This window comes from Coturnix japonica, chromosome 1 (assembly GCF_054131305.1).
Source record: "Coturnix japonica strain WE chromosome 1, WE-NBRP24, whole genome shotgun sequence".
Taxonomy (NCBI): Eukaryota; Metazoa; Chordata; class Aves; order Galliformes; family Phasianidae; genus Coturnix; species Coturnix japonica.
The window spans coordinates 158,821,309-158,845,096 of NC_140663.1; the positions used below are offsets into that span (position 1 = coordinate 158,821,309).

Genomic DNA, 23,788 nt, shown 5'->3' on the forward strand with positions numbered 1-23,788 from the left:
TAGACCTCATGGACTCCTAGCACTAAAAAGCATTCAGTCCATAGACAAAGACCAGTCTGAAGAACTCCCTTACAGGCAGCGCCTGAAGCACTACTAGGCCAACAGCACACAGGCAGTGAGCTCTATTATCTCAAGAACTGACAAACCAGAAGGCACTGCAAAGTCTGGCAGCCACACAAACTGAATCTCAGGGAAGGTTAGGATTCAACCACACAAGAAAAGGAGCATCTAGAAGAATGCCAAATATAATAACTACTTCATTTTACAGATAAGTCTAACATCTGAATGCTTCACAAGTTGTAGTCTGAAAACTTGACAAATGTATCCTTTTCTTTCCCCTCAACTTCTGTTTTAAAAGGCAGACTACATTGAAATGTATCTGTTAATTTTAAGTACCTGGTGTTACATGACCCAAAGCTTTCCCTTTTCTGCGCATAGAGTACACCACCTGAACACACATTCATACACATAAAACACAGGACAAATCAACTTTGGCTGCAGTTAAGAAATCACAACACTTCCACAAATTTGTCACTACTGCTCCACATCAGATTTCATAAAGCAAGCGCACATTGAAACCCAAACTCCCAAACCACAAGTGCGTATGGTTCAACTTTAAGAAGAACATCAGATATTTGCTGCGGACTGTTGTCTGGATACAAATTAACCATAGAATGGCTTTAGTGCACACCAGAGCCATAGCTTGCACCACAGAATACATTCAGATGCTTGACACTGCTGCTGCATACACCCTTAACTACTTCCATTTCAGCTGCATCAAGTGTAACTTCCATAAGCCTAAGCAGTTTTCTTTGACACAAACCAGTGATGAGAATACCTCCACCCCAGAAAATTCAAACTGGGCTTAAGGCTTTCCCCAGCCTTAATTTAAGTTTCCATATCCCAGAGGAGCACTCCTACTCCAGTTCTGCTTTTACCCAGTTCATGGCATTTTCCATCTCTATTGTTAAAGATCTTTCAACGCTCATTGAGGCATTAAAGATTTATGCTGAGGATACTCATAAAAGAGGGGAACCACAAATCCTGACCCCTTTCCTGTGTAGCTTACACACTGTGCAAATGAGTTAAAGAGATGCGTGAAGTCAGAATAAAAACTTGAGATTGATGTTTCCCCCTCTCCAAAAATTAACCATTGCAGCACTTCCTTTTTTCCATCTTCAACTTGGACGCTATACTTACAAAAGAAGATTCTGAAAGCTTCACTATAGGCATGATGTTAAATACTAGATATAAATAGTGCCAAGATATAACCCAAGAGGAAGTGTTCTTCCTCTTACCTCTTTGTCTTAAGGTGGAGGGAACTCTTCAACATATGTATCAGAGCTTGTCCTGCAACCACAAAAGCTGTGTTCAGCGGAAACTGGTTTGCAATGATCTACCTCAACAGCCCCAGGCAAAGGTCTATTGTTTGTCCTGTCCTTATTTCTCATTTAGAAATCTGCATCAGGAGACTGAATTCTAAAATCTGCACAGATTACAGAACTGGCTGCTGACAGAGGAAGTTTGTAGTCTATTCAGAGGTGTAAGTACTAGTAGCATGATTGCACTGTAAATAAAAGACCAGTAATGTAAACTTCCCAATAATAAAATGTAAATCATCATAGTATTTGACAAGTGAAATTGTGTACAGAGGGTTACTATCATTCATTAGCCAAACTCTGAAGGAAAAAAAGACCAATAAGCAAGCAAAGGGAAAACAGACTAATCAAAACTACTCAAAACTGAACTGAAAGTCTAGGAACCTTAACATCAGACAAACACAGTCCAGTAGAGAAAGGCCGTGCTTGTCTGAAGCTGGAGATGATGTAATCAACAAAAGAGGTAACTTGAGTAAGTACGATCAGAGATGTAACAATTCAGAAAAATACAGCTTGCATAAAGCTCCAGGTTTCTCTCCAGCATGTCAGGTAAAAAAGTATCAATTTCAATTGCAACTGTAGTGTTGACCTTGCTTAAGCACTTTCAACATGGCCATTAAATCAGAAACTGAGTGATTTTTCCCACTGTAATAGACACACCTTTCACCCCCGCTGTTCTTTTATCCTACCATGAAGGGGGAGTGTGTCTGTACTACACTCTTAAGCCAGGGAGATAAAATATGACAATTTTCAGCATTATTTTCCCCTGCAATATTTTCTGTATAAGTCACTTCAGCAGTCTAGACTCAGGTCGTGTCAGCAAAGTGAGTTTGATTTTTCTAAGCCAGAAAGAAAATCAGACAGCTGTTAAAATAAGAGTTTCAAAACAAATAAAAAAAATATCAACCTAAAATGAAAAGTCCCGAAACAAACAGGACAGATCAGTACTGCCTGTTCAAAGTTGGCATTTCTCAATCAACCATCTCCATCTAGTGGGACCAGCAATGTTTGTACTTCCTGCATTCTCCAATTCACATCAGAGATAGTTTCTCTAAGCAGAATTATTTTTGTTTCAGTAGAGCTTTTATAGACAGAAATCCAGTAACCATCTCTTCATAGTTGAACTGGAAACAGCAGACATGTTTTTCTGAGTGAAAGCATTAGCTATCTTGAAAGATACTACAATAAAAGCTATAGACAGAAGACAAATTCTAAAGTAACAGCCCAGTACTAATGAGCCCTAAAGACAGTTCAGTAAAACACCTATTTCCAATATAAATCCAAATCCCTGTTATTGAAAGATGTACTATATATCACTTTATCCAATGAGCTTTTGATCTCACAGAACATCCTTATTCATGAATCACATGAACGTCTTGGATAGCTCAAGTTGAACCAGAAATAAAAAGAGAAAAAGAAATTATAACCAAACATTAATAATTCAGTTGAAAAATCAGGCATGGAAAATAAAACAGATTAATTCTATTTACCTTTAGTTTATCTGGTGAAGTGTATGGAGCTTCAGGGGCATAAATTCTGAAAATATCAGCAAGACAACAAGCTACCAGCAAACGTACATCTTTATCAGGATGCTTAAGGAAAAAATCTGAAGCGAGGTGTAAAGCAAGGTTTAGATACAGCTCCTTTTCTTCTTCAGAGTCCTGGTCCATATCCATGAAAGTTTTCACAACCATCTGTAAAGAAAATATAAAAAGACTTCAATACACATGTTGACAAAACGCACAGCATCTACCAGAAGCAACACAGCGGTAACAGTTTGAATAGCAGTAGCAAACCCAGTGCCTTATTTTTCAGGGTATGAGAAGCATTAGTCAAATTCTCTGTAACTGTCCCAGCAGACACCATTTGTCAGAGGTGACAAAAATCCAGCAGCAGGATTTTGCATATATTTGTAGATCAAACACGTCATCAGATTGACCAGAAATCAAAAGATACAGAAGGAGTCACAGACTTAATTTGGAGAACAGCAAAACTTTATTCAAATTGTGCATTCCTCCCTTAAGTATTTAGGTTTCCAATGTATTCTTCCCCTTTTCTCTCTTTCAGTTTCCAATTTTTTTTCTCCTACTATCTTCAACACCCTTAGATAATATAAGAAGTAATTCTACAAACAGCAAAGGAGAATAGTGTTCAGCTCTATGGAAAGTAGTTAAATGTACATATTTAACAAGGTAACAAATGAATACTCAAGTGTCACAAGTGTTCTTGCAACAAGCACAGATTTTGTCATTCCTGAAATGAATCTTCCATTTCTCTTCCCCAACAAGATGAAATTCCACACTGACAAAAAAGAATTAGTCAGCCTTTCTCCCAAGCAAATCTGTCACAGCACTTAAGGAAAACGAAGTAAAACAAGATCACTTTCTTAGTACAATTTTCTAGTTTCTGGCAAAGCAATGAGTTACAGAATTCCTGAGCCTGAAACTGCACCCAATCCACCATGATTGATACTCCTGGAGCTTCCAGGTGTGGTCCGCATTTCTTCACCCATTCTATTTTTCTGGCTCCTACCTTCTCCTTCAGCAACACTCTTTACTATTCCATTTCAAACAACATATGGAAAGGTATGTTATAAGATTGCTGGTCTAAAATTTATGATTCTCAACATGATTCCTTAGCTCTTGAATATTAAGTAAAACTGGAAGAAATGCTTTCCTCACAATACCCACCATTTCTAAAAACATTTATCACCTTCGCCTTTTCAGTATAATCCCTATCTCTGAGCATTTGTTTTCCCTTTCTCCCCTCCACACCCACTATAATTTGGAGGACGGGTTGATCAGCAATTCATACAGCTTGCCAAGTTATGCTAATACATAAATTCACTCTGCATATTTTATTCTCAGACCTCACAATAATTTGTGTTTAGATAAATGGATCATTTTCACTTAACAAATAGCAAATTATCTGCATGGAATTACAAAATCTACAGAGAAGAGCTTCTTCTCCCATACTTATGTGAATTCAGCAGAGGGGGAAATGAGGAGGTTAACAGTCCATTTACTGTAAGCTTGTTTTCCTTAGCTCCTACAACTGTGTTTATAATGTACGTGTACACACTTGTGGTGTCTTCAATAGCCTGGATCATCCAATTCAGTAAAAGGAGGACACAGGGTTCGCTCTGTCTGCATAATCACAAATGCAAAGCCAGCGTGAACAGCTGGACAAGAAACATGACATCCTGCAAAGTACATTTATCCTGCAAAATGACAATACAAGGACTAAAAATTCAAAGCCAGCAAATGATGATAGAAGAGAAGAAATATCAGTAAGAACTGCAGGCATTTTTAAGAGCCAAAATAGGGGGAGAAAAAAAAATGTCAGCACTATCATCTGTATTTATGAGTAACTCCCAGCAGGAGAAATTATAAACACTGTATTCTATTAAGCATCACAGAATGCACTATAACACCCATCAATTTAATTCCAAAGGAACAGAAAGGTTAATGGTGGAGGAACTAATCCTTGTGCTTTGGGGTTTTTAACTATCTTGTTCATTTAGTAGTAATACCAGGCAATTTACAAGTACATTTTAGGAAAACTCCAAATGAAGCTTTTCCCAGTCACAGAACGTGTAAGGTACCTCTCCCAGATCTGTTTCCTCCTGTTTCTCAGGGCAAGCCCAAGTGGCAGGCTTCCCCTTTGCATAACACTAAGTCTGCCACTCTGTCAAAGTACACGGGTAGATAAAGAACAGGAGCAACATAATTATCCACCAAGCATTTCCGTTCTTTCTGTAGGGTTAGGCCAAAGAAACTGGTCATAAAATAATCAGGAGACTTAGTACACGTTTACATAGTATAAGCAAAGACTTTTTATTCTCATATTAGCCTCTTTTAATAATCAGCCTTGTAAGGAGCACAAATGCATTTACAGAACATATTCTGATCTATCTGCATTCTTTCCAAAATTAAGACTCAACCCTTTTCACATTTTCCAGTATTTTCACCTCTAAAAGCACTGACTTACTATAGGAGATAAAACAAAATTTAAGCATTTGAAATTAATTTCCTTTTTTTTTTTTTTTTTTTTCTTTTAACTCTTTCAAATATATATGGACCAGTCATTTCAAGAAAGCAATCAACAGAAGGCACAATAGCCAACAAGTTCCTCCTTCCAAGCATAGAAAAGGCTTTGCCCAGAAGAAAACACAAATAATATCCTTTCAGATAGAAAATACAGTAATAGGACCACTGAATGTTGTACACAATAAACATCATAGAATTACTGGTAGCGTGTTTACCAACCCAACCTACTCCTACTAACCTTTAGCCTTCTCACCATCTCTTCTTTAGATATTTTATCGGAGATTTCTTTGACTCCTGGAGGATATGTGATTTTCCCATCATTGGCTCTCGTCTTTGAATGAGCCATGATTTCACAATCTTAAAACTGTGAGGGGAAAAAGAAAAAAAGAGAGTCAATATTAATATCTGCTTTACGCTTATTTTTTCTGTCCCACTTTTAAAACCAGTTATATAGATTTGAAAGATCGAAATTGTTACTAAAATGTTACAGAAAAAACTATGTAAGCAAGTAGAAAATTGACCAAAATACACTTCTGTTTTTCAGATTGTTCCTGGCAACAATGGTTTTCACGTTCAAGCACTGTCCTACAGTACAATAGAACTTCCAAGAAGTACACAACTGAAAAGTCCAAACCCTTCATTCCTGAATGTATTTGATCATCACACTTAGAGATGAAACCAAGTAACTTGTTTGAACTGTTACGGTCACTTGTTCACAATAAACTCCAGCCAGCTTAGATTCTTACACTCTCTGAATGCAGTCATCTAAAGTGAACTTTGTGTTTTCTATACAATTAAATAGAGCACAATTTCCCCAGCAGTCAGAACAGCAGTGCTTCAAAAGCGTTATGCATCACCAGTTTTAATTTGCAGATACTGCATTTTCAAGAAGTTTTATCGCACCCTGAAGAGAGTGATAGTAATCTAGATAAGCAATCTATAAGGGAATGCAGTCGGTACAGGAACAGACAAGCTCATTGGAAGTCTTTCCTCTATGCTACAAACCCAAGTTTTTAAACAAATAAGTGTAAATAAACAACAATATCTTATTCCTAAATTCCAGTTACAAAAACAACGCAGTTATTCAGTCCCTTTATTTGTGTTTCAGTCACTTTAGTCACCTAACCCATCCTGAACTATGCGAACTCCTACTGCAGTAGAGGAAGAAGATGCCCATTACTCTTCTACTTCAAGACTGAAAGCTTTATTTACATAAAGCAATTAATAAAACCAAACAACAGTGAATAAAACTAAATGACGTGTTGGGATAATTAATATTTTTTAAAAAGATGATGCAAACGCAGCCAAGAATGCAAAAATAAAAATAAAGGAAACTTTTCTCTACCACTGCCTTGCCCCCACCCCATTTTATTAGTCTGAAATACTTCCTCCCAGTGTTTGCCTTCCTGAACTGTGCAATCCAAGTCAGGCATTTTCTTCCTACTAACCTCGTATATAAAACATAGAAGTCCTCAGAACTATAACAACAAAACAGACCAGAATTCACAAGGAGAGACAGGACAGCAGCACACTCCATAAGAGGATGGTGTAACTTGCCACAGTTGAGACTTCAGCACCTAAATCAATGTCATTCGACACTGAAAGAAAACTGCAACATGAAACAAACTCATCCACTCATGCCCGCAAATATCCCAACCCATTTTGTATCCCTCAGTTCACATATCAAGATCACAAAGTTAGTTAAAGATTTTTACTTAACCTTCAGTAAGCTTTCGTGAAATGTTTTTTGTAAAGAACACATACAGTACGACCTTTATTTTAGGAAATGGGGAAAATGAAGGAACAAAATCAGACTAACTCACCAGAAAGTGAACAGCTTTTAAGAAATATGTGAGACGCCAAGTCTGAAAAAGAAAGCCCTCAATGATGCAATTATCCACTTATCTTTACTGAAAGAAAAAGGTCACTTAAGGCCAAAGCTAAGAGCTGACAACTCCAACTTATTTTAAAGTTTCCAGTTCAAACATCGGGGTATGTTATTTGGCTATAGTAAGTACGAACAAAGACAAGTGTATTTCAGTATAAAAGGTCATCAACAATTCATCGTGTGCCTTATTTACTTTTTCATCCTTCACTCACACAAGGTTGGGTGAAGCTGCTGAGCTCACTGCCCACATCATCTATTATGTATGTCACGTACCACTGTCACCTCGCTTTCCAGCATATTAACTGAAGACACTTGACAGCCGTGATATGCAATACAATTCTATAGCTATGCAGCAGCCAATGCTGTTTATCTTCTCTTTGTATGTACATCTACAGGGCAGCTAAAATGAGCTCTACTTAAACTTGTAGCAAAAGCAGATAGTGAGAAAGTTGGGGGGTGAACAAAACTCAGTTAAGTAACTTTTCTAATACTCCCAGAAAAACATGACACCCCTCCAATTCCTACTGTATTTCTTACTATACTGTCACGACAGTAAGTCTAGAACTCCACAAAAACAGAAGATATGACCAAGTTCACTCTTCTTGCTGTTTGATATAGGTCCCAGATTAAAGCTTCCAGATGGGATGCTATACGTGATGCAAACACTGATCTTAACAGTTCACCACAGCGGACAAGAGCCTTGCTGTTGTCACTCTAAGAATACTCCAACAACGTTCAGTGCTTTCCTGGACCAGCCAAACTCACCAACTCAAAAAAGAAGCCTAATTGGTTTTGAAAAGCATGGGATGTGCATCAGAGCCCGTTCAAAGGAAGGAACAGGAATTAAGGGAACCGGGGATCAAAACTTCCCCTTTCCAGTGGCAGACACCTGACAGATCAGATCAACTCGGTTAAAATTTGATTAGAATATGGTGACATAGTTCCATTTAGAGCTCTAAGAGATAATCTAAGCCAAATTTGTACGTTATGGTCAAAGTTGAACTGCTTGGCTGACATGTCCTACTGACACACAAACTTCATGCAACCAAGCTCCAACATGGAACATTTGTTTTACATGGCAAGGTTTTGCAAGCAGAGGACTGCAGAACTAGCCTCTGTGAGATGAGATGGCTGCTCCCATATTGGCTAGAGCCAGCTCCAAATGGGGCCCACCAGCCAGAACCACACCAAGCACTAACTCTGATGGCTTCACTGTGAGAGTGCATTTAAAAAAGGGTAAAAACACCACCATGCAGCAGTTGCTGTGTGAGAGGAGTAAGGGACAGGGAAATCAGGAAGACAGGCAGCCCTACAGCCCCCAAGGTTAGTGCAGAGGAGGACAAGAGGTGCTCCAGTTGTAGAGCAACAGCTTTGTGAAGCCCACACAAGGCCCACGCTGGAGCAGGCTGTAGCCCATGGGCACCACATAGAGTGCATCCCCATGTGCAGAAGGGGCAGAAGCCGGCCCTGAGCCAGAGCTGCAGCCCACAGGGGACCCATGTTGATAGGTTTGTTCCTGGCAGGAATAGACTGCATGCTAGGAGAAGGGTGCATGTAGCTCAAAAAGAACTGCCATCAACGGGGAAGAACCCACGTTAAAGCAACTGAAAAAGGAGAGGAAGGAGCAGCAGAGATGAAGTATCATGAACAGACCACAAACCCTATTCTCATCTTCCTTGTAGCACTGGATGGGCCAGGTGTGGAAAGGAACAGGAAGAGCTGGGAACAAAGGAATGAGTTTGAGACTAAGAAAGTGTGGGGGGAGGAAAGTGACATAGTTACATCCATGTTTGTCATCATCCTGCTCTATTTATAATTGGCAGTCAGTTAACCTCCCCTTAGTTAAGTCTGGTTTGCCTATGACAGTAATTATTCAGTGATCTCTCTGTCTTTATCTCAACCCATGAGTTTTCCATTCTTACTCTCTCCCCCTGTTCTGTTCAGGAAGGGGAGTGAGAGCACAGCATGGTGGGCAGCCAGCCAAGGTCAACCCACCACAGCATCCTACAACATCAAGAAAGCAATTACTGGAAAGATTTTTCTTCCTCGAGAAATAAAAGTTTAACTGGAAATTATCAAAATGAACCACTCTGTTTATTCAGAAAGAATGGTCAGCAGTTTTTAAATTAAAACCACTTTGATCAATTTGCCTTATCCATGGAACTGACACTGAAATTCACAAATGCAGGACTTCCACCACTGCAGGGCAGCAGAGCCTTCTGGAGCACCACAGTATTGATCAGTTGGAGCTGCTGTTCCATTGCAAGCTGAGATTCAGAAAACACATGACAAGTTGGATTTTTGGTAGGAACAGGTGTATGTAGGTGCTGGACCAGCAAAAATTTTAATTTACGCTTCATTTTGCACCTACAGCAAAACCTACAGCTTGACAAGTCCACAATTGTATACTGTGCATAACAACATATAAGGAAGCATATATACAGGAGAGGCAACGGTTGCTTACGACGGTGGAGAGTGATAGGACAAGGGCGAATGGTTTTAAACTGAGACAGGGGAGGTTTAGGTTTGATATCAGGAGGAATTTGTTCATATAGAGGGTGGTGACGCACTGCAACAAGTTGCCCAAGGAGGTTGTAGATGCCCCATCCCTGGCTGGAGCTCTGGGCAGCCTGGTCTGGTGACTGGTGATGTTGCACATAGCAGGGGGGTTGAAACTAGATGATCATTGTGATCCTTTTCAACCCAGGCCATTCTATGATTCTATATTCTGAATGAACTTCATATTTTAAATGTGAACTACACTCCTAGCGCAAAAAGCAGTGGTACGTAGGAGCTGAGATGCTGGATGCTGCTTCTTTCAACACAGAGGCATCGCTGCTACTATGACTTGGAAGACATAAAATCAGGAAAACTATGAGCAAGTCTGTATGTCTGAAGAAGCACACAGTAAAATGGGTGCGTATACAAAATGCTAACAAGTTAAGACGTGATTTTTCCCTTGCTGGGTACAGAGGGAAGAAAGGAGATATGCAAGAAACAACTGCAAGAAAAGCAAAAGAACTGACAAAATACACATTCTTTGTACAAGGATAACTGGAGAATTAAAGGATGGAAAAGGCATTAAAAATTGAAGATGCATTCATGCATTTATTGCACATTGAAACAGGATGGATTAATCATTCGTTTCCTGTGTGGAAAAAAAAGTTAAATCAAAAGATCACATAGTGCAAAATTCTAAAAGCCAGCCAGAGTGTGTTTACAGAACAATTCATTACTCTGAACAGAATTCATTAGTAACAGGTGGCAGTGCCAAAACGTGTTCAAATTCAAGTAACTGGAACAGAAATGCTTAGTTCTGTACAAGATTAGCAGGACCCTGCAGTTACCCAATTCCAGGTGAGCAACTTCACTGGCCATGATATTAAATATTAAGGAGGGGAGTAAACTCTTCGAAAGGGCTGACAATAGCAGGACACAGGGAAATGGTTTTAAGTTAAAAGAGGGAAGATTTAGGTTGGATGTTAGGGGGAAATTCTTCACTAGGAGAGTGGTTAGGCCCTGGAACAGGCTGCCCAGGGAGGTTGTGGATGCCCCGTCCTTGGAGGTGTTCAAGGCCAGGTTGGACGGGGCCCTGGGCAACCTGATCTAGTAAAGGTGTATGTTTGGTGGCCCTGCCAGGCAGGGGGGTTGGAACTACATGATCCTTGAGGTCCCTTCCAACCCAGGTCATTCTGTGATTCTGTGAGTCTGATATTCAAAATTGTTTCTATATTGTATTTAATCTTTTACCAATAATCTAAATATACTCCACTATCTCAACACCACAGAACAGATTACACACATGCAAAAAAAACCTGGATTGACATCCTGCATTTTAAGTACCTTAGCAATATATTTTACAGGTCAATAAATATCATTACAGAACATCAAATAAATAATCTAAAAGGTCGATTTAAACCACATTCAACTTAATTGTGTTTTGTTTGGATGACATTTCACACTGTCTATGGTGATTTAATTCACTGTGCTAATCATTAAATAAACTATGCTTCAACACACATGAAGTCACATGTCAACAGTACTTTCACAGGGATCCATACGCGTCTAAATCTTAATCATCCAAGTATTTTCATATATACCTAATCCAAGAGAAGAATCATGAATCCAACAAATTTGTCTGTATACAAGTATGTCTACTGCCTAAATGTTCAAGCCTCCCAAAATTCAGAACTCAAAACCATAACAGTAGAATCATAGGCTGGTCTGGGTTGGAAAGGACCTTTAAACCATCTAGTTCCGACCCCCTGCTATAGGCAGGGACACCTCCCTCTAGACCAGGTTGCTCACAGCCCCATCCAGCCCAACCTTGAGAACCTCCACGGACGGGGGCATCCACAGCCTCACTGATCAATGATAATTAAGTTGGTGACACCTTCATAACTTTCAAGAAAAAGTAAACAGTCACCAATCTGTTTTCTACAATCCAATAGTAACCTCACCCCTTCACAGGCCACTCCATCAGGAAGACAAAAAGGACTTAAAAGTAAATCCCAAGAACATTTTCTCTTCATTGTTTCACAGAATATCATGAGGAAGTCGGAACTTTTCCATCCCATAATCCATAACAGAGTTCACTCCATAGCTCTGTTCCCCCATTAGCATGCCATTTCTGTTGACTATTTCTCTATTTTTGCACCCTCAGTAGGTATCATCCCCGCACGAGTAAAAATAGGTCACTACAAATGCTTGAAAAGCAGTAGCTTCATTTCAGCAGCACAGTATGTGTGAAGAAAGTGGCCAAGGGGTAATTTGCAGAGAAGATACAAAGTATTCTGAAGAGATTAACCCACAACATGAACAAATGGAAGAGGCAGGCAGCTTTCTCTCTAGCAGGGTTATTAATATTAAACATGAATATTTTAATGTTTTAAGTCATTTACAGAAAAACTGTTACATCCTGTTAAAATCCTGCTATGCGGAGCTGATTGACAACAGCTGACCAAGGTGAGCAGTGACTTGTCAGACACTTACATTATTCAAGTGCCGCTATATTAAAACTATTACCATAATAAATCTTCTACTCAGGAGTTCTAACTCCGCTATAAAAAGCGACTCCAAGCTGAATCTTGGCAGATACTTTTCATCTTCAAGTAAAACACAAAACTGAAACAAGTATGCTCACATAAATTCACTTGTATTTTCAGACCTGTTGAGGTATGTCTGCATGAATACATTGCATTCTCTTTTTAAAACGTGCTACAGTATTCACTTATCTATTATTAAATCAAGATACTAGTATTAGTTGCAGTACTGAGAAAGTGTTCAGTCCTGATTTCTGTAAAGCCGCACTGCACATAATAAGGACTGACACAGGAAGAATGTACAGAAACCACTAATTAACGCTCTTCGGGAATGATGAACCACATTGCAAGACTGAAGGAACACACCCAGCAGGAAAGTGATATGAGAACTACCAGGCTTCTGTGATGGAACATCCATTAGTGGCAATCCTCTGACAGTCAATACTTAGGTATTAATACTTGTTTAAGCTAGGAAGCACTGCACTTTTCAACATTATGTTAGACAACAGAGTGAAAAGTGTTAGGTTTCTTTATCCACAGAATCACAGAATGACCTGGGTTGGAAGGGACCTCAAGGATCATGTAGTTCCAACCCCCCTGCCTGGCAGGGCCACCAAGCATACACATTTACTAGATCAGGTTGCCCAGGGCCCCGTCCAACCTGGCCTTGAACACCTCCAAGGACGGGGCATCCACAACCTCCCTGGGCAGCCTGTTCCAGGACCTCAAAGTGTTTACCTAAAAAGTTACTCAGAGAGTGGTCAGGCACTGGAATGGCTGCCCAGGGAGGTGGTGGAGTCACCATCCCTGGCAGTGTTCAAGAGGCATCTGGATGAGGAGCAACAAGATATGGTTTAGTGGCTTGTGGTAGCAATGGTAATTAGAGGATGGTTGGACTGGATGATCTTGCAGCTTCTTTCCAACCTTGTGATTCTGTGAATAGGTGTGCAGGTAATAAGTGCAAGAGGAAGTAGTTTATGCATAGAGATTTGGAAGATTCAAGAAAAAAAAAAAAAGTATATATACTGACTTTGGTAGCATGGCTTCTTTTTCTTTACACAAATGATCAAAAGGTAACTTGCTATTTCTGCAGGTGAGATTTCTCAAAATCCATTAGCTAAAGAGGCCTCCCAGAGAATAGCACACAGTGCTCCATTCTGAGGTACCTCAGCATACAGCTCTCTCCAGTGGTGTTGCAGAGACCTGCAGCTTCCACAAGATACAAAAGCAAACCAACTTGTAGATTTCAGCACTAGAGATGGGATTAAAAGCACAGGGTGTTGTTGTTTTTCTGTTTGATTTTATTTTATTTTTTAAAAAACATTAGGAAAACAGTATTTTTAGTGACATGAAACAAGGTTTCAAAAGTTCATTAAATAAACGGATTTCAGCTTTCTCGTGCTCGTAGCCAAGATGACGTAGATGAACTGTAGGTATTAAGTTTACAACTCCTTATCTCCATGCAGAGATGTGAGACAAGAAATGACGATGAGATATGAGTTGGAAAACCACTGCAAAACATTCTGACAGAGAAAGAAAACACAAAAACAGAGCTAAAGGAAAATAGAGTAAGAAAAATATTATGTTTGTAGCACAAAGCGGAAAAGAGTGTTGACCAACAAAATCAGCTACTAAAACAGACACCTGCAAGGTATTTATCAGTCATATTGTCAGTCATGGGACTACACAGGGAGGTGGTGGAGTCACCGACCCTGAGGGTGCTCAAGGAGCGACTGGATGTTGTGTTGAGGGACATGGTTTAGTGGGAGCTATTGGTGATAGGTGAACGGTTGGACTGGATGATCTTTTAGGTCTTTTCCAACCTTGGCGATTCTATGGTTCTATATATTTGTGAAAATACCATATCTCATTGCATTTCACGGGGTCATCTTATGAAAGTCTACTACATAAGGAGTTTTAAAAAGAAGTGTATAAAAAGCAGACTGACCAAACTCCTCTGTGCAACCTCTAATGCAAAGCATGGGATGCTACAAGGAAATAACAGCGCAATTACAAAAATCAAGCAAAAAGTAATAGTAGAAAAAGAAACAACAAAATACCAAGTACAACAAGCCACTCAAATGGGTTCTAACTTAAATTTGTTTGGACAAGATCATGGTGATTTTTACCTAACACATACTTCAAGCTTCCTGACAGGTAGACATAAATTATTTTGCTCTAGGAAAACACAGTGCCTTAAAATAATGGGAAAATATAAATGCAAAGAGGCAAGATGGCACCACACTCAGGAAACGAGGAATGCAGTTCTCACGTAAACCAGCTTGGATGTAGGGGATTTCATAGAAAAATAACGCCTCCTGTGGGTAGGAGAAGCAAGCGAGTGGGGGAAAGGTAATAGAGGTAAATAAGACTGGGAAAGGAACAAGATCTTTAATAACCTCGTCACCTTAACATTCAAATGATGAAATGTTTTCACATGCTAAACATCACTGAAATACAGTGAAGTTTTACTAAATGAAGTAAATAAAGAAAGACTGCTAACACCGCTTGTCAAGTTTTGATAGTGCCCATTCATACACACACTCGTACATATGTATCTTTAGCCACCTCAGCTTTGACCAACTTGGAATGACATACGTGATACAGCCCATGTAAAGGGTTTTTGGTTGACTGCTAAAAGGTTCGGACATATCCAACAATGCATCCAACACAAAATAAACTCAACTCTACAGATGAGAAATCTGACAGAGCTGTCTGAAGTGCTGATTTCCCCATCCTATAAAACACAAATAGGAATTCAGGACAAAAAACTGCAGAATGAACACACTCTCAACAGATAATTTACCTTCATAATCATGTGATGGTTTGGATTGGAAGGGAGCATTAAGGGGGCATCCACAACCTTATTGGGCAAACCATTCCAGTGTCTCACCACTTTCACAGTAAAGAATTCCTCCCTAATATCTAGTCTAAATTACCCTCTTCCATTTTAAGGCCATTTTTTCCCTCATGCTGTCACTACATGCTCTTCTAAAAAGTCCCTCCCCAGCTTTCCTGTAGGCCCCCTACCAGTAATGGAAGGCAGCTATAAGGTCCACTCAGAGATAAAGCCTACAGAATTGTCTTTATTATGTTCATGCCTTAACAGTCTCCATGCTTCGGGATGATTTGAATAGGATTTAGGAAAGAATGCATTCAGAAGTACCTGGTGTCTATGTTAAGAGCCTGGTCTAAGCAAAATTAAAATGGAAGTTAATATAGTGACTTGAGAAATCTTGCGTCTTTATTGCTAGAGTTATGACTATGGAAGAAAAGATGAACTCACCCATAAAAAGGCTCAAACTAATCAGCACTAAGCTGAAGTGAGAATGTCTGTGTAAAGGCCTTTTTTTTTTTTTTTTTTTGAGAAATACAGAGGAGATCTGGTAATTCAGTTTAATAATTTTATTATTATGAAGGACACTGTGGAAGAATTATGCAAGATCACAAAGCTCACTCAAGTCTATTGTATCTACCAGTGGCATGACTCATTTCACACATACCTTATCTTGACATAAGCTTTACTTGTAGATTGCTTTCTGCTGCTATATACGTGCAACCTGCAAACATCCATTCATACAGCGACTATCATTCCTTGTATCTAGCAGCTTAAGGCATCACATCACTGATTCTGGACAGGAGCAATTATTATTCCAGCAGCTGTTGAGAGCAACAACTGAAGTAACCACGGAAATTGAAGCCACTTTGGTCACACAGAAACCACAGACTTTGGGGTGAAGAAATTCATTTAACATTCATTTTTCAGTATTTGTCCACCTTGGCTTCTTTAGGGGAATGCCTTTGATATGCCATTTCTGGTGCTGATAGGAAACCTGACATATTGGTGCTTCAACTACTTCAGGACACACTTGCAATCCTGTTTCCATCCCTAGAAAAATGGGGAGATTAACCCAGCAAATTGTCAGTATCAGTGGAGAAATTAAGCAAAAATGTTCTGAAAATCATCAGGCATTTTTAGTCTTGAGAAAAGAAGGCTGAGAGGGGACTTGATCCAGGTTTATAAATACCTGAGGTGTGGGGGCCATAGTGGAGAGGCTGGTCTCTTTTCAGTAGTGCGTGGGGACAGGACTAGGGGTAATGCCATACCACCACCATCTGCTTCTGAAGTCATGTGGCAACACCATAAATTAGGAGGCATTGCTTTCAAAGCAGCCCTCGTACATCAGCATTGACACACACAAGCACACACAGGAAAGAAAAGCAGCTTACCAGAGCCTCCAAACACATAAAACACTCCTAACTAAAATACACACACTCATGCACTATGATAAACAGGAATCACAGAATTGTAGGAGTTGGAAGGGACCTCTAGAGATCATCGAGTCCAACCCCCTGCCAAAGCAGGCTCCCTACACCACGTCACACAGGTCGGTGTCCAGGCGGGTCTTGAATATCTCCAGAGAAGGAGACTCCACCACCTCCCTGGGCAGCCTGTTCCAGTGCTCCGTCACCCTCACCGTAAAGAAGTTCTTGCGCACATTCGTGCTGAACTTCCTATGCTGTAGTTTCATCCCATTACCCCTAGTCCTGTCCCCACGCACTACTGAAAAGAGACCAGACTCACCACTATGGCTCCCACACCTCAGGTATTTATTTATAAACCTGGATCAAGTCCCCTCTCAGCCTTCTTTTCTCAAGGCTAAACAGACCCAATTCCCTAAGTCTCTCCTCACAGGGGAGATGCTCCAGGCCCTTCACCATCCTAGTGGCCCTCCGCTGGTCTCTTTCCAAGAGATCCCTGTCTTTTTTGTACTGAAATAGTTAAGATAGATTAGTAAATTGCAGTAGATAACTCAATAGAAGCTAACTTTCATGTTATAGATTTTGTTTTAATAACAAAACAATCAGTTTTGAAGTCTTCACAAATAGCTATAATTGCTTCTGCTGTCTATGACTATAAGCATACAAGCAAGGTACGACAGTTGTAAGAGTTTCTGCTCATTTCTTCAGGTACACGAACTGTTCATGTGCACGTTCCAGGTTCCTGACTCCTGCTTCCTCATTACTTGCTTTCAAGTTAGAAGGTTAATGTAACCAAAGCTTGACACTATCCAACGTTTCCGGCAAATCCTTTTGACAACTGAATCCATTGCTAATCCACCTGTCTGCCCACAGCCACACATCGCCATTGCTTCAAAAGAAAAAGCTGGAGTTGTCCACGCTGCACCAGATTCTCAACTCAAGGACAGGCTGTATTAAGTCTGAGACAAAAATACTCAAAAACCACCCCTGTTTATGACAGAAACAGGTGAGATATGGATACATTTACCAACAAGTCATTTCAGGCTAATGAAGAAGAAGCTCAGGTGTCCTGGGAAAGGCAGAGAGAACCCACAGTTGACTGTGAGGGGAAAAAAAAGCAACAAAAACTAAAAAATGCATTGCAGCTTAGGAATCTTGAGGCTAGACGTCATTTGCCAAACAAGTGAAGAGAAAGTAGGATTTACTGGACAGTCAAGTATTAATCAGAAGCACAAACCAGGCAGAGAAGTTATGAGGGAGATCAGCAGAAAGATCGGCTGCAGGGAAAGGGAAAGAAAAACAAAATAGAAGAAACAGATCCCATGGAACTCAACCCCTCGCAGGGCCCCCAGTACAAAGTAGAATCATGTATGTTACATTGTTCTACTGTCAATAACAAGTATCGCAAGAATCCCCAGGAAAGCACTCATCTCGTCACACAAAACACTGGTTAGCAGACAATAAAGCATTACTGTTAATAGCATTCCATTAATTTAATTAGTACGAGCTACACATAGCTAAAGGTTACCATCTCGTGACTCATAAGAGCGCATCCATACAGTACGTTTCTTTACTAAATTGGCTTATAAAGGAATAATGGAAGCCTGGTGTTAGAAGAACTCATTTGCAAAGCAAGTTTTTAAGAGTTAGAAAACAAGAGAATCAAGATTTCTGATACGGTATTAAAAAGAACACACACAAAGGAGGTGATCTACCCGATCCCTCACTGTCTTTCTCCACCTCTTCTTTCCTAGTCAAAAGCAAAGAAGCTGTTCAGTTTTTCTCCTCGTCATTTCCCATGCCCCATAGTACACATTATTTAAACCACACTCTGAAGAGATTCAATTTCCTACAGGACTCCTGCACTGGACCAATCAATGTAAAATCAGCAGACAATAAAAAATAACTTATTTTTGCAACGCCTTAATGAAATAGGGATTACCTCATTTTATAGATGACTAACCTGAGAAACAGAAGGAATGTTCAGAGCTGTCCACCAGCTTTGCCTGTACAGAGAAACTGAGTCCACAGCTTTCAAAATACGCCTTATCACAGAATTATCAAGGTTGGAAAAGACCTAGAAGATCATCTAGTCCAACCATTACCAATACTTCCCGGCTAAATCATATTCCTCAACACCACATCCAAGCATTTCTTGAACACTCCCATGGTCGGTGACTCCACCACCTCCCTGGGCAGTGCATTCCAACGCCTGACTACCCTTTCCGAGAAGTAATACTTCCTAATGTCCAGCCTGAATCTCCACTGGCGCAGCTTAAAACCATTCCCTCTAGTTCTGTCATCGATTACAAGAGAGAAGAGGCCAACCCCCAGCTCACTACAACCTCCCTTCAGGAAGTTATAGAGAGCTATAAGGTCTCCCCTGAGCCTCCTCTTCTCTAGGCTGAATATTATATAAATTTATATTTATATATAAAATTATATATTATATAAAGGCCATAATACCAAACACCACAAAAATCAGCATCTCCAGCCCATCTCCCAGCAAATCAAAATGCTACTGATGAGCACTAGGAAAAAGTTTGGTTTAAACAGACTTATTCTTGCAACACAATAAACTGATAAGAAGAAAGAATCCCTCTGTTTCAAAGTGACATTCAATCACTCTAATCATTCAATACACTTCCTTGTCAATTCATTTCACATTTTCCAGCCAACTCTAATATGCAGCTCAAATTCATAGAATGGTTTGGGTTGGAAGGGATGTTTAAGACCATCTAGTTCCAGCCCCCTGCTATAGGCAGGGGTTATAGACTGGGTTGCTCAAAGGCTTTAAATGCCTGCAGGGATGGGGGCATCCACAGCCTCATTGGGCAGCCTGTTCCAGTTCTCACCACCCTCATTATAAAGAATTTCTTCCTAATATCTAGTCTAAATTTACCCTCTTCCAGTTTAAAGCCATTTCCCCTTGCCCTGTTGCTACATGCCCTTCTAAGAAGTTCCTCCCCAACTTTCCTGTACCTTCCTAAACATAACTAAATAAATACATACATTCCTAAATATAACTAAGGATTACCATAACATGCTTAAGAGTACAAAGATAAATTAGAATTGTGTCCTGTACTTTCAAAATAAATCTGAATATTGTTTACATTGCATAGAGAAATGCATTCAGAAGACAAAGTGGACAATGCCCCATAAAGAAATAAAAAGTTACTCTTAAAGTACTCACACATAATACTGTACGAACAACCCTATGGAGAGTTTACCACAGGCAACATTTGTAACAGGAAGAAGACATTCAAAATGTTTCAGGTTCTCAGAGCACTCTCATTACCACTGAGCACAGAATATTTCCTTCAGAAAGCTATATACGCACAGCAATCTCCATTCTTAAGTCCCTCAATTACGGATACGCTCCAGAGAACCATGGACTGCATAATCTAAGCTGGGCAAAACGAAGGGAAATGAGTCTCTTAATATCACTCTGAAAAACTTCTTCAACACCTTTTAAAAAGGTACATAATTGGCTTATTCATTCTTTACTCTATTTCCAAGAACCAGGAAAGCAAAATGTTACAGCCTTAGTACAAGCCTCCAGTACAAAAAAGACAGGGATCTCTTGGAAAGAGTCCAGCGGAGGGCCACAAAGATGGTGAAGGGCCTGGAGCATCTCCCCTGTAAGGAGAGACTTAGGGAACTAGGTCTGTTTAGCCTTGAGAAAAGAAGGCTGAGAGGGGACTTGATCCAGGTCTATAAATACCTGAGGTGTGGGGGCCATAGTGGAGAGGCTGGTCTCTTTTCAGTAGTGCGTGGGGACAGGACTAGGGGTAATGGGATGAAAGTACAGCATAGGAAGTTCTGCACGAATGTGGGCAAGAACTTCTTTACAGTGAGGGTGACGGAGCACTGGAACAGGCTGCCCAGGGAGGTGGTGGAGTCTCCTTCTCTGGAGATATTCAAGACCCGCCTGGACGCCTACCTGTGTGACGTGGTGTAGGGAGCCTGCTTTGGCAGGGGGGATGGACTCAATGATCTCTAGAGGTCCCTTCCAACCCCTACAATTCTGTGATTCTTATTCTGACTAGTTCATACTCCCAACAGCAAGAAAATCCAATGTGAACTTTGTTATAAACCACGAATGAGGTGCCCATGAGTTGCCTGTTCCCCTTTGAAAAGCTGTGAGTAGCACATGGTTAGTCTGCATTGTCCCATAGAGCAGCTTTCACAAACTGATGCTACAAAAGCTTCAGCCTCTTCCATCCACTTTGTTTCTGTGCACAGGAAGCCAGAACAAACTCCACGCAATGTTTCATACTGAACTGTCAAACAAAGCAATTACCCAAGACAGTATCACACCTAAAGATACATGGCAGTGCTACGCTGGTTATTTTCCCAACAGCACCTTACAGATTTTAAGGAGTTAGATGCAGAAAAATAAATCCTCTGGGGACAATTAAAAATAATAATAACAACAACAATAATCCATAAAGCAATCTGCTCCCACGTCCTAACTAACAGCAACACATCTCAACTCCTTGTTTCTGATAAGATAAACCTGGCAAACATGTTGCCAAAAAGGATTTCCCAGAAATCTGGTTGTCTTTACAGCAACTCCATATTCAAGTGACAAAGAAGTACTAAGAGAAACAGCCGAATTTGAGGCAGCACAAAGATTACACACACAGTTAGAAGGGATTTTGTTTTGTTCTTAGTCTTCATTCAGAGTAAATACGTTTGTGCTCAGCACGAATAACAGCTTTTGGGGTTTCACAGAATCACAGAATTGTAGGGGTTGGAAGGGACCTCTAGAGATCATCGAGACCAACCCCCCTGCCAAAGCAGGCTCCCTACACCACGTCACACAGGTAGGCGGTTTCTTTCCTCTTCCTAAGACTTTAAGAATCCCAATTCCTGATGTTGAATTGATGTCAATGTGGGTACACCAGCGATGCCTCACAGATAAGCAGAGGCTGCTTTGAAAGAAGCTGTGGACAACTGACGAGTAAATTTACACAAAAGCAGGAAAATCTCACTCAGCAGTCACTTTTGAGGTACCTAACAATTAGGCTCTAGCTGGATCTAGTGCTCTTTAACAGAGCTATGAAATGCAGTTTAGGTGACAAAAGCAACTGCTAACTTAATTTAGTCCGTTAAAAAAATACAGAAGTGAAGCATCTTATTTCAGCAGAAACAGCATCTACCAGGATTCTTAATTAAGTCAGAGAAAAAGTCCAGAGTTGGGACTGTCTGGAATTGATCTCCGAAGAACAGGGTATGAATTAGAAACCCCCAGCTGGGGTCCTGATCCCTGGTTACGGTACTACCATGCAAATGGTGACAGACACAAGATGATTAGTACAAACACGTCCATCTGTTCCCAATGAGGTATGGGGGTTTGGTTTGTTTTTTTCTTCTTTAAATCATCTTTTGAGCCATATTAGTACTGAAATTGTCATGAGGTCCAATAACAGAGCTAAATATTGGATGGTATAAAACGAGGATAATGCTACAGAATGTCTTCCAGTGCTTGGAACAACATGAAAAAGTGAATTCCACTGATGGGAACCAAGCAACGGGGGTTCTAACCCTCAGAACCCACTCCAAGGACCATAAATTTCCCCATACTTTAGAGAAAGTTGGAGAGCAGTACATGCAGAGATGGTAATCATCTATAAAAGTATACCCCTCTGCCCTTATTAAGAATCAGTGTTAAAACAGTAGTTGTGTTTCATTGAATTGTTTTGAGTTACATGTATCATGGTAATTACTGACATTAATAGCACTGCATGATGGCATCTCAAGTGTCCTGGGTCTATTTTGTTTTTTGATCAAACCACTAACCAGCAAAAATAAAGTTTATTTCCATTTACACACTGCCCTTCTGGTGTATTTTACATATTAGGGTGAAGAATAAGTAAATAACCAAGCTTTCTAGGAGAATACATTCAACTGAAGGTATCACCAATGGAAGAGCTTGATTTGCACATGAACAGCTTCCACTTTCAAATGAGAGCAAAGAAGTTTTGCTTTGGCTTTACTGTCTTATTTAAAGCGCATGTATTGCAATTCTTCAAAAGCTTGCACGCAATTCCTTCCAGGATCCACCAGTGGCGTTCAACTAGTCCAAACAATACCACAAAATACCACAAACCAGGGTAAGCCAACCCAACACATCCCCACCATGGATGGTGACTCAAGGTTTTTCAGGTTTCCTCACTTCTCCCCTACCAACTGGTTCTCAGAATCACAGAATTGTAGGGGTTGGAAGGGACCTCTAGAGATCATCAAGCCCAACCCCCCTGCCAAAGCAGGCTCCCTACACCATGTCACACAGGAAGGCGTCCAGGCGGGTATTGAATATCTCCAGAGAAGGAGACTCCACCACCTCCCTGGGCAGCCTGTTCCAGTGCTCCATCACCTGCACTGTAAAGAAGTTCTTCTGCACATTCATGTGGAACTTCCTATGCTGTAGTTTCCTCCCATTACCCCTAGTCCTGTCCCCACGCACTACTAAAAAGAGACCAGCCTCACCAGTAAGGCTCCCACACCTCAGGCATTTATAAACCTGGATCAAGTCCCCTCTCAGCCTTCTTTTCTCAAGGCTAAACAGACCCAGTTCCCTAAGTCTCTCCTCATAGGGAAGATGCCCCAGGCCCTTCAACATCTTTGTGGCCCTCCTTTCCAAGAGATCCCTGTCTTTTTTGTACTGTTCCACAACTGACCAAAAGCCTCCAATACTTCCTCAGCCCTTCTGAGGATTCTTTCAACTTGTGATATCAGTATTTCATTCTAAGATCAAAAACACCATGACTATAGCAAGTTGGTAAAGTACGACACGCTGTCCTACCACTCAGCGGTACCAGACACCAGGACATGCATCATTTGGTTCTAATAAGGGAACGTGCCTGAAGGAAAGGAAAAAATACTACATAAAGAAAGCCCAAATACATACCTCTCTCTAAGTAACATTAGAGCAGAAGGAAATTTGAATGAAACTGGTAGGGAAAACTAATTAGCCCCATTTATACCATATTTCCCTTTATTTTCCACCTTATGTGCTTTTAGTGCTCAGCTCCACATTTTCTCATTCACTGTCCCCCTGCCACCTCCCCATGTTCAACAAGTAGCCTGTATCACCTCTTCCAATCACAGACTTAAAGAAAAAGCATTAATTTACCCCAACAACCTTTAAACGAAGATCCC

At 40.4% G+C, this 23,788-nt stretch overlaps 1 protein-coding gene across 10 annotated transcripts in view; it reads right to left on the minus strand.

Annotated features, from left to right (window-relative positions):
* The window catches only part of PDS5B (PDS5 cohesin associated factor B), a 99,943-nt gene that overhangs the window by 73,981 nt on the left and 2,174 nt on the right, over window positions 1-23,788 (minus strand). For 9 of the 10 annotated variants that reach the window (XM_085536259.1, XM_085536255.1, XM_085536257.1 and 6 more), the window contains exons 2-3: window positions 5,667-5,792; window positions 2,870-3,073 (exon numbers count right to left, since the gene is read on the minus strand). In XM_085536259.1, coding sequence (XP_085392385.1) covers window positions 2,870-3,073; window positions 5,667-5,774 — 312 coding nt within the window. In that variant the 5' untranslated portion in view covers window positions 5,775-5,792. Of the gene's footprint in view, window positions 1-1,298; window positions 1,346-2,869; window positions 3,074-5,666; window positions 5,793-23,788 lie in introns of those variants that run through there. The other variant, XM_085536260.1, reaches the window with a different exon arrangement.